The sequence below is a fragment of the Athene noctua genome, chromosome 2 (genome assembly GCF_965140245.1).
Source record: "Athene noctua chromosome 2, bAthNoc1.hap1.1, whole genome shotgun sequence".
Taxonomy (NCBI): Eukaryota; Metazoa; Chordata; class Aves; order Strigiformes; family Strigidae; genus Athene; species Athene noctua.
The window spans coordinates 68,427,405-68,440,763 of NC_134038.1; the positions used below are offsets into that span (position 1 = coordinate 68,427,405).

At 38.8% G+C, this 13,359-nt stretch overlaps 1 protein-coding gene across 4 annotated transcripts in view; it reads right to left on the bottom strand.

The window, feature by feature from the left end:
* GABBR2 (gamma-aminobutyric acid type B receptor subunit 2) overlaps positions 1-13,359 on the bottom strand; it is a 483,193-nt gene that overhangs the window by 286,308 nt on the left and 183,526 nt on the right. For all 4 annotated transcript variants that reach the window (XM_074899378.1, XM_074899381.1, XM_074899379.1 and 1 more), the window contains one exon: positions 9,892-10,062. In XM_074899378.1, coding sequence (XP_074755479.1) covers positions 9,892-10,062 — 171 coding nt within the window. The remainder of the gene's footprint in view (positions 1-9,891; positions 10,063-13,359) is intronic.

Consider the following 13,359-nt stretch of genomic DNA (forward strand, 5'->3'; position numbering starts at 1 on the left):
ATCCCTGAGGTATTAGACGTCAAGAAAGTACTGAACATTCCACTCCTTTTACTCATGTTGCAAATATCATCCTATCATACATGCACAGTATAAGGTTTAAACATGAAGGAACAGTGAGAAGTTCTCTAAAATATTATTAAATTTGATTCGGTTTTGTTCAAGACACCTGAAGTTTGATAAAGACTTATTCAGTTCATGGGATCCCCAGAGCCTCTTAGGGTGACAGTGGAGCGTGAACCTTCAGTGGAAGATGACACAACCATATAATACCACTGCATAGCTCTAATTCTCTGCTAGGTGATGTTCTAATCTATTTTCTTTTTTTTTGGAAGCTAAAATAGTTTAAATGTATTAGGAAACAGAATAAAAGATGAAAAATATTGGAAAAAATACTACTGTCAGAAGAAAAACAAAGTTTCCTAGTATGGATGACGCACTGGCCAAAAAGACACTTAGGTATGCCCTTCAGAAAATTCCAGCAAGAGACCATCTATATTTTATATGCCTAAATATCTTCCTTTCAGACTCTGAAATTTCTTACTGAAAAAAATGTCTTGGTCTCTTCCATTTTAAATTACTGCAGTGATTCTTCCCCCTTAAACCACTTATAAACACCACAAAGATACAGTTTCCCATTTATATTAAGAGTATCCTGTGATATTAGTAGAAGTCATTTTCAGAGACTGCCTTAACATATCAACTTGAATTATAGGAAAGCATAATTATAAGACAGAACAGGGGAATTAATTCTTCTTCACAAGCTCAAGAGAACTTGAAGTAAGTTCTTCCTAAGATTTTTGCTGTAGAAATCAGGCAAGAACGGGGGCAATATGAAGGAAGATCTCAGGCACTGTACTTCTGCTTTGCAGGATGACAATTTAGAAACCGTAAGGAGGACAGAATCTCTATATTTCTGTTTATCAAACTTATTGGAAATATCTTTGGTAAAAAAAAGATTCTTGAGAACAGGAAAAAAAAAAACCAAGCAAACACTAATTTTTTCATAATGTATGAAGTGGGATTAAATACAGACTTTGTTTTGCTAGTTTTTTTACATCAGTAGTTCACAGCTTTCAATGTATACATCTAAGCTTGGTGAAAATTTGCTTTTGTTTTTCTTTTAAACCAGTGAAAGAAAAATGAAAAACCTCTTTATTTGATACGGTATATATTTCAACACCATATCAAGGCATCTCAAGCATCCTCCAAACACAGAAAGAATAGACTATGTCAATAACTGTTCAGTAACAATAAAATAACACTTTTGCATCAAAAACTTCCTACTAGTATTTCAAAGAAGGCCTAAAAACTTACTTTACTTCCAGTCAGCTTTATAAATATTACTGAATACTGGACAGAAGTTGTCTATTTATTTTGTCCTGACTATAGCAACCCGTGTTAGATGATTGCTCATTGCCCAAAAGCAGCTGAGCACATGGAGATGGGAGAAATTCCTGGGTGGAAAGACGTGGTAGATGGTGATCTTTTCCCTTCCTTGGGAGACAAAAATATGAACCAGTAAAAGGAATCTGAAAGGCTTTGTGAAAGAATGAAATGACACAAAAACCAAAGAAAAAGATGGACAGAATACAGGATGAAGACACGACAGCTTGAAAAAATAAGAAATATTAGGAAGAGATAGCTTGAAAAAGTTCTACAGTTAAACAATGACATTTAAAATGTCTCAGTTTTCCCGCCCTCATTCTTATCTCTCCATGTCTTTTTCCATCTTTCCTTTTACTGCATCCTGTGTCTCACATCTCTTATCTTCTGCCTCTTTTTTTCTACTTTCCTGCTCTCAAAGTTGAAGGTGCAGGGCTCCTTCTAAGATGAAATCACTGGGTACACTAACTATTCAGAGCTTCCAACTTAAACATTGCTGTTATCTGGTAAATTTGATGCTTCCAAGCTCATTCTTGGAGAAAAACTGATGTTTTTCTTACTGCCCTAAAATCTCTTGGCAACTATGATTGGAGAGTGGAAATCTCAGTTCTTTCTTTCTTCAGAAGCAAAGCTTGAGAAGTCAGAGAGTGTAATCACACCTTGAAATCTGCATAATGTAATACCTACAGCCATCAAAAACTGGTGTCTCAAGCTTATTTTCTGGCTGAAATCTGAAAGGTCACCAGATATCCCATTTCTTTTCCCTGCCTAATCCCTTTCAGCCCCTCAGTAACTCTCTCATTGCATCTGCTTATCCAATAAATTCTTACCAGAACTGGCCACTAACTCAGATCCTAGTTTACAGACTGCACAGTGAGAGAGCAAGGCTACAATAAACTTCTAGATTAATAAGACTTCTATACTGCTTTCTCCACAGGAACAGACATCTACTATGTTGAGAAGGCTTGTTTACTATCTGCTTTTCTTTGGAACAATTTTCTTTATTTCCAGTATTACATTTTCTGGGATGAGAATTGGAATTTACAGATGCTAAATGCTTTCAATTTAGGTAAAATGTACCCTGATGACCTGCTGATTTTTTGAAGTAGATGTCAGTGTACAAAATGCAGCACAACCTTAAGAAGTCCTAAGAGTGTTAATCATGTCAGCCAGAAAAAATGCTGGTTTGTCCACTTACAAGGGTTACTTCTCTTTAGTTTTTGTTACCAAGGTATTCTTAGGTTATTGAATTCAATGAAGATCATGACAGATTCACAAGAGAGAATATTTTATCTTTTGTTTTTCATATTGTTAATCTATTTCATTACCTTACTGCAAACTTCTAATTTCTTCTGCCTTTTGAAATGCCACCTACACTGATCAAATTACATTAGGAGTTCTCAATATTTCCAGAAAGCAGCAGAAAAATCACATAAAGAGATGACTATTAAGAAGTAGAGAAAAACAAAGAGTCACTTGAGATGATCAGAATTTAACTTGTTTTAAAAACAATCCCAGACAAGATACTCAGTGGGAGGGAATATATATTTTTAAAAATCTAGAAATATCATGAATAAGACACCGAATGTGAAGTTATAATGCAGTTTCACTGAATTTTAACATGGCAGGGGAGCAAAAAGAAACAACTGAAGCCAGTCTAGAGGAAGTGTCCTATCACAAAAAAAAAAGGAAGCCAGAAGCCTTCTTAGTGTACCAGTGACATCAAGTGTCAACTTTCAGTTTGAAACATACTATGAACCAAAAAATGTGTACAAATAAAATGTGCAATATACAGGAAAGAGCAGTAAAATACTGAAATAAGGTAAACTAGAATTACTGATCAGCAAATACAGCATTACCTGAAAACCAGTACATGATTACACATTTTTCTGTTTCACAGTCATATTCAGAAGCCTTTACATCTTCTACAATATAGGTGGGTTCCCAACACTTTTGAGTTATTGATAGTTAAGTATGACTTCATTCTCATGACTCTTCCCACTGAAACATGAAACACAGACCACAGAAATATTGCTTGGTTTGCCTAATTCAAAATACAATCCCAAACAGGTAGTACTAGACAGCAGCAAAATTGGAGGCATCAATTGCTGCATAATCTCCAATCAGTTAAAAGCTCAACTGGGAATTGGAAACCGGACATGGTCAGGATTTTTCTGAGAACTCTGTGTGCAACAGCTATAATTCTTCAGGGATAATAAACATTAAAGCCAGACTTGCTTTGAGCAGCAGGTTGGACCAGACAACCTCCTGAGGTCTATTCCATCTTAAATTATTTTATGATTATATACCATAGCAAACACTTAAAGCTGAAAATCCTGAAAATATTTTGTAACCTCATTTATAAAACTTTGCCACAGAATTATTAACTTCTGAAACAGAATCTTCTCCCAGAGGATGAGAACAGGGCAGCAATCCACAAAATCTAGGACACAGAAGCACACCAGATATGAACTCGTCCTAGTTAAGTAACAGAACTGATGAAATTTGTATACTACCCTTATACCAAGACGATTTACACAATTTAAACAGTAATCCAATGGAAGAGATATTTCTGATTGTACAGACCTGAATAATTTGCAAAGGATGCTAACAGTGAGCTGTGCTATTGGCAACTATAGAATTCAGGTGAAATGAAAAGTCATAATTTTTGGGATCCAAGCAATGTCAAGAAAGGGAGCCTCAAACCATGCTAGCAATATAAGATATATCAATACCGCCCATGTGCTTCTCCATTCTCTCTACCTGCCTTTTGTCTCTTTATGTGACCTGGAGAATAAGGAAGATGTAACAATTGTTTATGAGAAGGTTTTCCACCACATAAAAGGAAATGGGTGATAATGCAAAGTTTCTGCAAGAAGGGTTCCCAAGGGAAATGGCTGAAATAGAAGTAAGAGATCCTCTCGAATTTTGGCCTCCAGAGATAAATTGGAGTAAGACTGATAATCTAAGCAACTGAGACAACTACCTCATTACAAAGCAAGGTAAACGTACAAAACAGCTTTATGACTTTCAGGGGAAGCTAACTTGTGAACAAGTTAGGTGATCTTTAATATCAGGATACAAGATCATAGTACAAATTGCAAAGAGACAGTGATCCAGCCAAAGAAAAAAAAGTGGTCATCCAAAAAACCAGAAGTTAGATGGAAGCTGAAGAGATGTAATTAGAATTCCTTATGGCTAAACTATATGGGTATGAAGTCTCCTGTATATAGCATGAATAAGAAGGCAATATCTATCCCCACATTTGTTTAGGCAGAAGGACAACTGGAGGAAATTAAGATAGATATGCAAATTGTTCTAGATTAAGAAAAAAAAAAAAAAAAAGAGCTCTATCAAACTGATGCAGTCTTTCTGTGAGATCGAAAAATGAGAGAGAGAACTGCTCTGTCTTGCTGTTAAAAGTAAAACCACTGGAGTTACTACACAGGCTTCTCTAAAGACCACATTAATTTATTTCTGCTTATTTTATATGTGAGTAAACAGAGATAACATTCAGTTACATCTAGTCTAGTGTCTTTTAATGCATTTTCAGTAAAGAAAAATGAATCACATCCTAAACTCAGTGGCATTTTACAACAAAGAGGTAAGTTTTAGATGCTATTCAACAATTTTGTCATTTTCAAAAAATCTTAGAAGCATCGCTTTGCCTGATGTTCCTTTAGAGGGAAAATTATGGTTTCAGTGGATGTATAGACTTCATCATATAGACATCAGCTGGAGGTCATTAACAGACCCTAGTGGTCCCTCCTTTGAGACCTCCATCCACACCTTTAGTCCTGTGTCTCCAGTCTCTGCCATGGACCTGCCCAGCAAATTACTAGACCTGATCCTGTCCCATGGATTGACATCCCAGCACGGCCTTGGACTTGCCTCATCGCCATGGACTTACTGCCCGGATGGTCTGTACCCTTGGCTGAGCCTCGCCTTGACCTCCAGGCCTCCCCTCTTCCCTTGCAGTGGAGCTGGGCTCTGCCTGGCCATCGCAAGTTCCCCCCTCTGCTGCTGGTGACTCCCATCCCTCACTGCTCCTGGGCAGCCAATTAGTTATTTCCTCTAGTTTTTCCTGTGCTTTACTGTCTGCACAGGGAAGAGAGAAACTCTGCATGGAACTGAAAAAGGAAGGATGGAGCTCTAATAATTTCAGAGACTCAGGGACTCAACATGCTCTGTAAAAATCACCTGAATTCAAGGAAGTTTTAACTGGATCTTGCATTACTTGAAGGCTTTAATGACTCACACTAAACTGAGTTTGCGATATGACACAGAAGGTTGTTGTTTACCTTTCAAGAGGAACAGAAAGATGAACTCAAGTGCAGCACTCTAGTAAAACCTTGAAAGCTGCAGTTTTAATGTTTCTTAAGAGACTCTGACAAACATGAAGTCTACTCCTCTGTCCCAAAGGAAGACCAAGAATCCCTATGTTTGTTTGCTTAATCTCATTTTAATAAACCCTACACGATGAAGGTTCAACAACCTGCCGAGTCTATTCCACTGTTTTCCATGTTTAATCTTTCTCATAAAACATGTTTCTAGATTACTGAACTTTTTCACAGACATCTCTGATTGCCTTCCTTCTTGAAGATGATACTGGACTTGATGTTTCAACTTACATCTAATGAGTAGTGTTGACATTTACTCTGTGTGTCTGAAGTGTCAATATTGCACTATATCGGCGGTGGTGAAATGAGAGCTGTTTGCTTCCATTCTACTTTTTACAGCAAGTCAAGCAATTTGACCTCTTGAACCTCACCCTGTTTGTGGTTCACTGTAGTGCTTTCCATATCTTTCTCTGGAGATCTGCTGCCTAGATAGCCATTTTTCACTTTTTTCACAAACATATTATTTATATTAAGAATGTTCTCTACTTGTCAAGATCACTCTGAAACCTAATCCTGTCCTCTGAAAAGTGCTTGCAGCTTTTCCGAAGTAGGTATCAGCTGCAGATTTAATACATTTTCTCTATCCCACTATCTGGAGAAAACCTTACCCTTTCTAGAGAAAACCACTTGACAGCATCTCATCCTTCTTGTTTGACAGTGAACCACTGATAATTATTATTTGAAATTAAAATTTAAAGTCAGAGAAGAATAAAGCATAGTGTACTTTTTGATTACTTTTTGCTTCAGCATTTATTTTTAAAACAAACATTCAACCATCTGATGTCAATTAACCTTGGTGGCAGGAATATTGGTTAAAGACTGCTCTTACAGTTCCTCAAAACCAAGTTTCTCTACTTTAGGAACATGTTTAACATTTTTATAAGTCATAAAACATCACACTTAACATAGAATCATAGACTGGTTTGGGTTGGAAGGGACCTAAATATCATCTAGTTCCAACCCCCTTGCTATGGGCAGGGACAGCTTCCACTAGACCAGGTTGCTCAAAGCCCCGTCCAACCTGGCCTTGAACACTGCCAGGGAGGGGGCAGCCACAGTGGCTCTGGGAAACCTGTTCCAGTGTCTCACCACCTTCATAGGAAAGAATTTCTTCCTTATATCTAAACTAAATCTACCCTCTTTCAGTTTAAAACCATTAGCCCCCTCCTATCACTACACTCCCTGATAAAGGGTCCCTCCCCACCTTCCCTGTAGCCCCCTTTAAGTACTGGAAGGCCGCTATAAGGTCTCCCCAGACCTTTCCCATCTCTGGGCTGAACAACCCCAACTCTCTCAGCCTGTCCTCATAACAGAGATGCTCCATCCGCCCCATCATCTTTGTGGCCTCCCTTTGGACCTGCTTGAGCAGGTCTATGTCTTTCTTACGTAGGGGCTCCAGAGCTGGGCACAGCACTCCAGGTGAGGTCCCATGAGAGTGGAGGGGGAAAATCACCTCTTTTGACCTGATGGCCACACTTCTTTCTATGCAGCCCAGGATTCGATTTGCCTTTTGGGTCATGAGCACACAGTTTTGCACCCACCAATACCCCCAAGTCCTTCTCTGAAGGGCTGCTCTCAATTCCACTTATCACCCAGCCTGTATTTGTGCATGACATTGCCCCAATCCATGTGCAGGACCTTGCACTTGGCCTCGCTGAACTTCATGAACTTCACATAGGCCCACCTCTCAAGCCTGTCAAGGTCCCTGTGGATGGCACCTCCCTTTCCTCCAGCATGTTGACTGCACTACACAGCTTGGTGTCATCAGCAAATTTACTGAGGGTGCACTCAATCCCACTGTCCATGTCACCAACAAAGATGTTAAACAGCACGGGTCCCAATACTGATCCCTGAGGAACACCACTCATTGCTGCTCTCCACCTTGACATAGAGCTGTTGACAACAACTCTTTAAGTGTGATACCTAGTCAATTCCTTATCCACTGAGTGGTCCATCCATCAAATCCATGTCTCTCCAATTTAGAGACGAGGATGTTATGTGGGACAGTATCAAATGCTTTGCACAAGTCCAGGTAGATGATGTCAGCTGTTCTTCCCTTATCCACGAAGACTGTAATCCCATTGTAGAAGGCCACCAAATTTGTCAGGCACAATTTGCCCTTACTGAAGCCATGTTTGGCTGTCACCAATCATCTCCCTATTTTCCATGTGCTCTAGCATAGTTTCCAGGAGGATTCACTCCATGATCTTGCTGGGCACAGAGGTGACATTGAGTGTCTTGTAGTTCCTCAGGTCTTCCTTTTTTCCTTTTTAAAAAATGGGGGTTATGTTTCCCCTTTTCCAGTCAGTGAAAACTTCAGCAGTCTGACACTTCTCAAATATGATGGATAGTGGTTTAGCCACTTCATCTGCCAGTTCCCTCAGGACTTGTGGATGCATCTCATCAGGTTCCATGGATTTGTGCACATTCAGGTTCCTTAGGTGGACTTGAACCCAATCTTCTACAGTGTGTGGTTATTCATTCTCCCAGTCCCTGCATTTGCCTTCTGCAACTTGGGTGGTGTGACTGGAGCACTTGCCAGTGAAGACTGAGGCAAAAAAAAGTCATTGAGCACTTCAGCCTTCTTCATACCCCAGGTAACCAGGTCTCCCATTTCCTTCTGGAGAGGGCCCACATTTTCCCTAGTCCTTCTTTTATCACCAACATACTTGTAGAAGCTTTTCTTGTTGCCCTTGACATCCCTGGCCAGATTTAATCCAGGGCTTTGGCCTTCCTAACCTGATTCCTGGCTGCTCAGACAATTTCTCTGTATTCATCCCAGGCTATCTGTCCTTGCCTCCACCCTCTGTAGGCTTTCTTTTCGTGTTTGAGTTTGTCCAGGAGCTTACCACCTACTCCATCTCATCAAAACCTGTTATCCTGTCATAGAAGGAAATTAGATTGCTTTACATGATTTATTCTTGACAAATCGATTTTGGCCACTGTTTGGCATCTTTTTATCTTCTGGGTGATTCCAAACAGATTAACTGCTTGAGTGTCTTTTCAGGAATTAAATTTATCCTGACTGGTCTATAATTCCTTGGGTCTTTATGTAGTTTTTGGAAAGAGAGACATAAAGGTTTCCTTCCTCCCCTAAAATTCACGTACTTTTTATCTTTTAAGTCTCAAAGCTCATAAGGGGAGACTAAGATTTCTTAAGTACTCCATAGTGAATTAATTGTGACAGACAATTTGAAACTATCTGACTCGTCTAAGCAGACTCTAACCTGTTCTTATACCTCTTCACTAGTTTTAATTATACTAGTCTTCAGAGCACAGTCAGCCTTTTTTTTTTTTTTTTTTTTTTTTTTTTAAATAAATGCTGAGGAAGGAAAAAAAAAACCCCAAACCCCAAACCAAGAAACTGGCATGCCTTTTTTTAGTTTTGCCTATCTATCAATTAATTGGGCCAACTCTTTCCCTTGTCTTGTTCTGATTAATTACCTATAGGATGTTTTCTTCTACCTACTCTATTGTTAAAACCATGCTTAAGGCACTTGGCCCACACTTTATTGCAATTTCTATGACCAAAACATTGTTCAGGGTTAAATTCAGAAGATTTGGAGGGTGAATAGTATGTGACCTTATCAGTTCTGGGGGCTTCAGTCATTTCTGTCTCAGTAAGCTCCTCCAATATTTTCAGCCATAGACTTACCAGGTTTTGTCCCTCAATGTTCAGACTGTCCAGATCAGTGCTTATGATAAATCAGAGCACAAATGAAACATGATGGAATCCTCTCCTTTAAGTGAACCAATGTCAGGATGCAAGCCTCCTTCAAAACTGTACACATTGGCAAGTCAGAGTATAAATGAACCTTTGCTACCAAAAAAAAAAAGTCATTTTTTTGCACTTCAGTGCAATGATCTTGGGTGTAAAAATCACACAAAGGAAAACATGTGTAGTTTTTACTGTAGACAGACAAATAAATCCCAGCAGGGAATTCAGTTTATTCAGTACAGCAAATGTGACATAGTAAGACAAAGACAAACAAGGCTGTAACAGTAGGTCTGTTTCTTTTAAGTTAATTGCTATTAATGGAGGAACTAGTTCCTTGGAGGTCTGATATTAGTAGCTGTATTTGTGTACTGAAAATTATGCAAATCTTACCTCAGAGAACCTCTGTACATCCTGAGTTAAAGTTCCTACTCTCTTCCACTGATAATATTTGAGTAACTTCAAAATTGCTGGATTCACTGCATTATCAGATGGCACTGTCCGGAAGAAATAAGGATATTTTTTCTTATCAGCCAACTCCGGGGTTGTTGCTGCAAATGAAAGCTGAAAAAAAAAATCAAACAACAAAAAAATGAAAGTCACCATAAGTCATCTAGCAGCCAGAAGAAAACCTTTGTTCATCTCAGTGTAACACAATCCACACATTGCAGTCATGACGGGAATTTTCATCATCATACACTTTGGAAGTCCTACCAGCACCATTTATTCATTTACTTTTAAAGGGATTTTTGAAATACCTTGGCTTTATAAACCACCTGCTACAAAATTAAACTAGGTCATTTTCAAAGTCAGTGATGTAAAACCCTCTGAGATCATGCATCTTACACATTGTGCACAGCAAGAAAGTTCTAAAGGAGCAAATCTCTGTATTCCCCATCAACTTCCTTCTACGTTCTCTTCATAAAAGTTGAGAATAGCTCCAAGGGGATATTCTCAAACTCTTATATATCTTTAAATGAGAGGGTGAACCTCTAGCAGCACTTCTTCCTATCTTCAGGTAATAAAACAGGTCTGTGTAGCAGAAAAAGACAAAATAATTATAGCAGCCAAGGCTACAACTCAGTTTACCTAGCTCCCAGTTTCCTCTACTGAAGCAGTCCCCTGTGATCTGCATTATCAAAGGGGACTCAGTGGCTAATTATACACATCTGAAAACACCAGAATTTGTACATGGTTTGAGAATTCTTATAATGAAAGAAAAAAGAAAACCTTTTAACAAACACACACACACACCTCCCACACACCCCAAACCCCTAAACAGAAAACTTCACTGAATTCTTCTGCCCAAATTAAAGGCAGCATATTTTTGTGAATCATTTTCAGGCGGCATTGCCTGCATATTAACTTTTTGAAAATGCTCATATTTTAAAGACACTTGTGATCATTTATTCCTGTAGTTTTTTAGGATGCTAGGAATGTGTTTCTCAACCTTTTTTTTTTTTTCAGCCATGCATAGCAGTTGAACGTTTTTTTAAAGTACTGATTTAAATGACTGTCAAAAAATAAGCTCCCTAATACAGTTATATTAAGTCTTTCGAACTCAATAAATTCAGAAAACATAGGTATAAGTACATCCAACATAGTATTAAGTTTACACTTTCTTCAATCAAGTATTTAGTATATTGGGGCTAGGTATCCTTTTTTTGAAATACGAAATAGACAATTTTAATCTGAAATAACAGTTCTAACTTTTTCTTCATGTTTATAAAATCTAGATTTAGCCTGGCAGAGACTGGACTCATTCTCTACATGATTTAGACTCACAAAGAACATATTGCATTGTTATAACTGCCTGAATATAGTTTTTTTCCCTAACTGAAACCCCTGAAATCCAAACAATTTAAAGTCTGCATAACTAGAGAGTTTATACTATACAGTTCAAAAAGAGAACAGGCTTGGGGAGGAGTGGCTGGAGAGCTGCCAGTCAGAGAGGGACCTGGGGGTGTTGACTGACAGCCGGCTGAACAGGAGCCAGCAGTGTGCCCAGGGGGCCAAGAAGGCCAATGGCATCCTGGCCTGTGTCAGCAATAGCGTGGCCAGCAGGGACAGGAAGGGATCTGACCCCTGTACTCGGCACTGGTGAGGCCGCCCCTTGATTCCTGTGTTCAATTTTGGGCCCCTCACTCCAAAAAGGACATTGAATGACTCGAGCGTGTCCAGAGAAGGGCAACGAAGCTGGTGCAGGGTCTGGAGCACAGGTCGTACGAGGAGCGGCTGAGGGAACTGGGGGTGTTTAGTCTGGAGAAGAGGAGGCTGAGGGGAGACCTCATCGCCCTCTACAGCTACCTGAAAGGAGGGTGCAGAGAGCTGGGGATGAGCCTCTTTAACCAAGTAACAAGCAATAAGACAAGAGTTAATGGCCTCAAGTTGCACCAGGGAAAGTTTAGACTAGATGTCAGGAAGCATTTCTTTACAGAATGGGTTGTGAGGCGTTGGAATGGGCTGCCCAGGGAGGTGGTGGAGTCCCCATCCCTGGAGGTGTTTAAGAGTTGGGTTGATATAGCGCTGAGGGATATGGTGTAGTTGGGAACTGTCAGTGCTAGGTTAACGGTTGGACTGGATGATCTTCAAGGTCCTTTCCAACCTAGATGATTCTGTGATTCTGAGAAGATTCTTTCTCTTCACCAGTCAGCAGCTAAAGAATATTTTTAAGACCTTCTACTGCCGTGTAATTCTAAGGTAAAACTTTTTCAATATAGCAACTCCTTTTTAATTAGATTTTATGAGAAAAGTATACTATGAGGTGCTGTAATATTGTCATCATGATTTTCCAAAACCATATTGGTTGGCTCACCTAGAACTTCATAACATTTAGTAATCAGCAATGAGTTTGAGAAGAGCTGATTTCAAGGGAAAATAATGAAGGTCTGCCAGGCAGACCTAGCCAGCCTTTCTGTCTAGCCTTGTAACACTGAACATCATCCATCCACTTATCAATGTAAGTGAAAATAAGGACCTTTATCTCTGAATGAAAAAGAGAGAAAATTTGACTTTAGAAATCCAGTATGAAGAGGAATGCTTTTCAGCAGCCTGACTTCTTGCAGCATGGTAACTGCAAAGGACTTGCTTTTCAAGTTATTATGGTTTGGGATCGAATGTAATTTGATTGATCCTTAAGAAAAAGAAGTAAAGAGCAATGCTGAAGTAATAGTAGTGACAAGCAACATCAGCAAGTTTTGACTAGCTCAGGTTCACAGATTGAACAGTAAGTTTTTCTAGTAGGAAGTACAAAAATCCTTAGTAATGAGTAGTATCTCTATAGCTGTGAGCTGGCTTTAGGACGAAGATCTGTGATATAAGCAAGTCAATTCAGATCCCTTCTTTGACATTTTAGTGACTTAAAGTGCCTAAATTAATATCTAATTGCCCAAATTTCCTTGGGAAACAATGAAGCAAAACCTTACCTCTCTTCACTGACTAAAGAAAGATGAAGAAGGCACATAACTTAGATTTCTCAGCCATGTAAAGCGAGATGAGATTAATCCAGGTTTATGTATAATATTAATGACACCTAAATTACAAAATAACATTCCTCTTAATTTTCTTTTTGAAGAAAGGTTTTATTAAAATATAAAATGATAAAATTTCATGCTCAAACAACTCCTGGAATGTAGGATGTTCAGAGGTTTTTCTTTCAAGCATCACATATACCATAGCTGGTCTCATTCTGCATCACTCTGCCATTTTAATAAGACACTCATGAGAGATTGACAAATAACCTGATTTTTTTTTTTTTCCTTCCTTCTTTCTCACAAAAGTAATTGAAAATATTTAACTTTTCACAAAATAGTCTGTATAAGATTTTGGGGACACGCTATGAACTTAACCCAATATACTGCT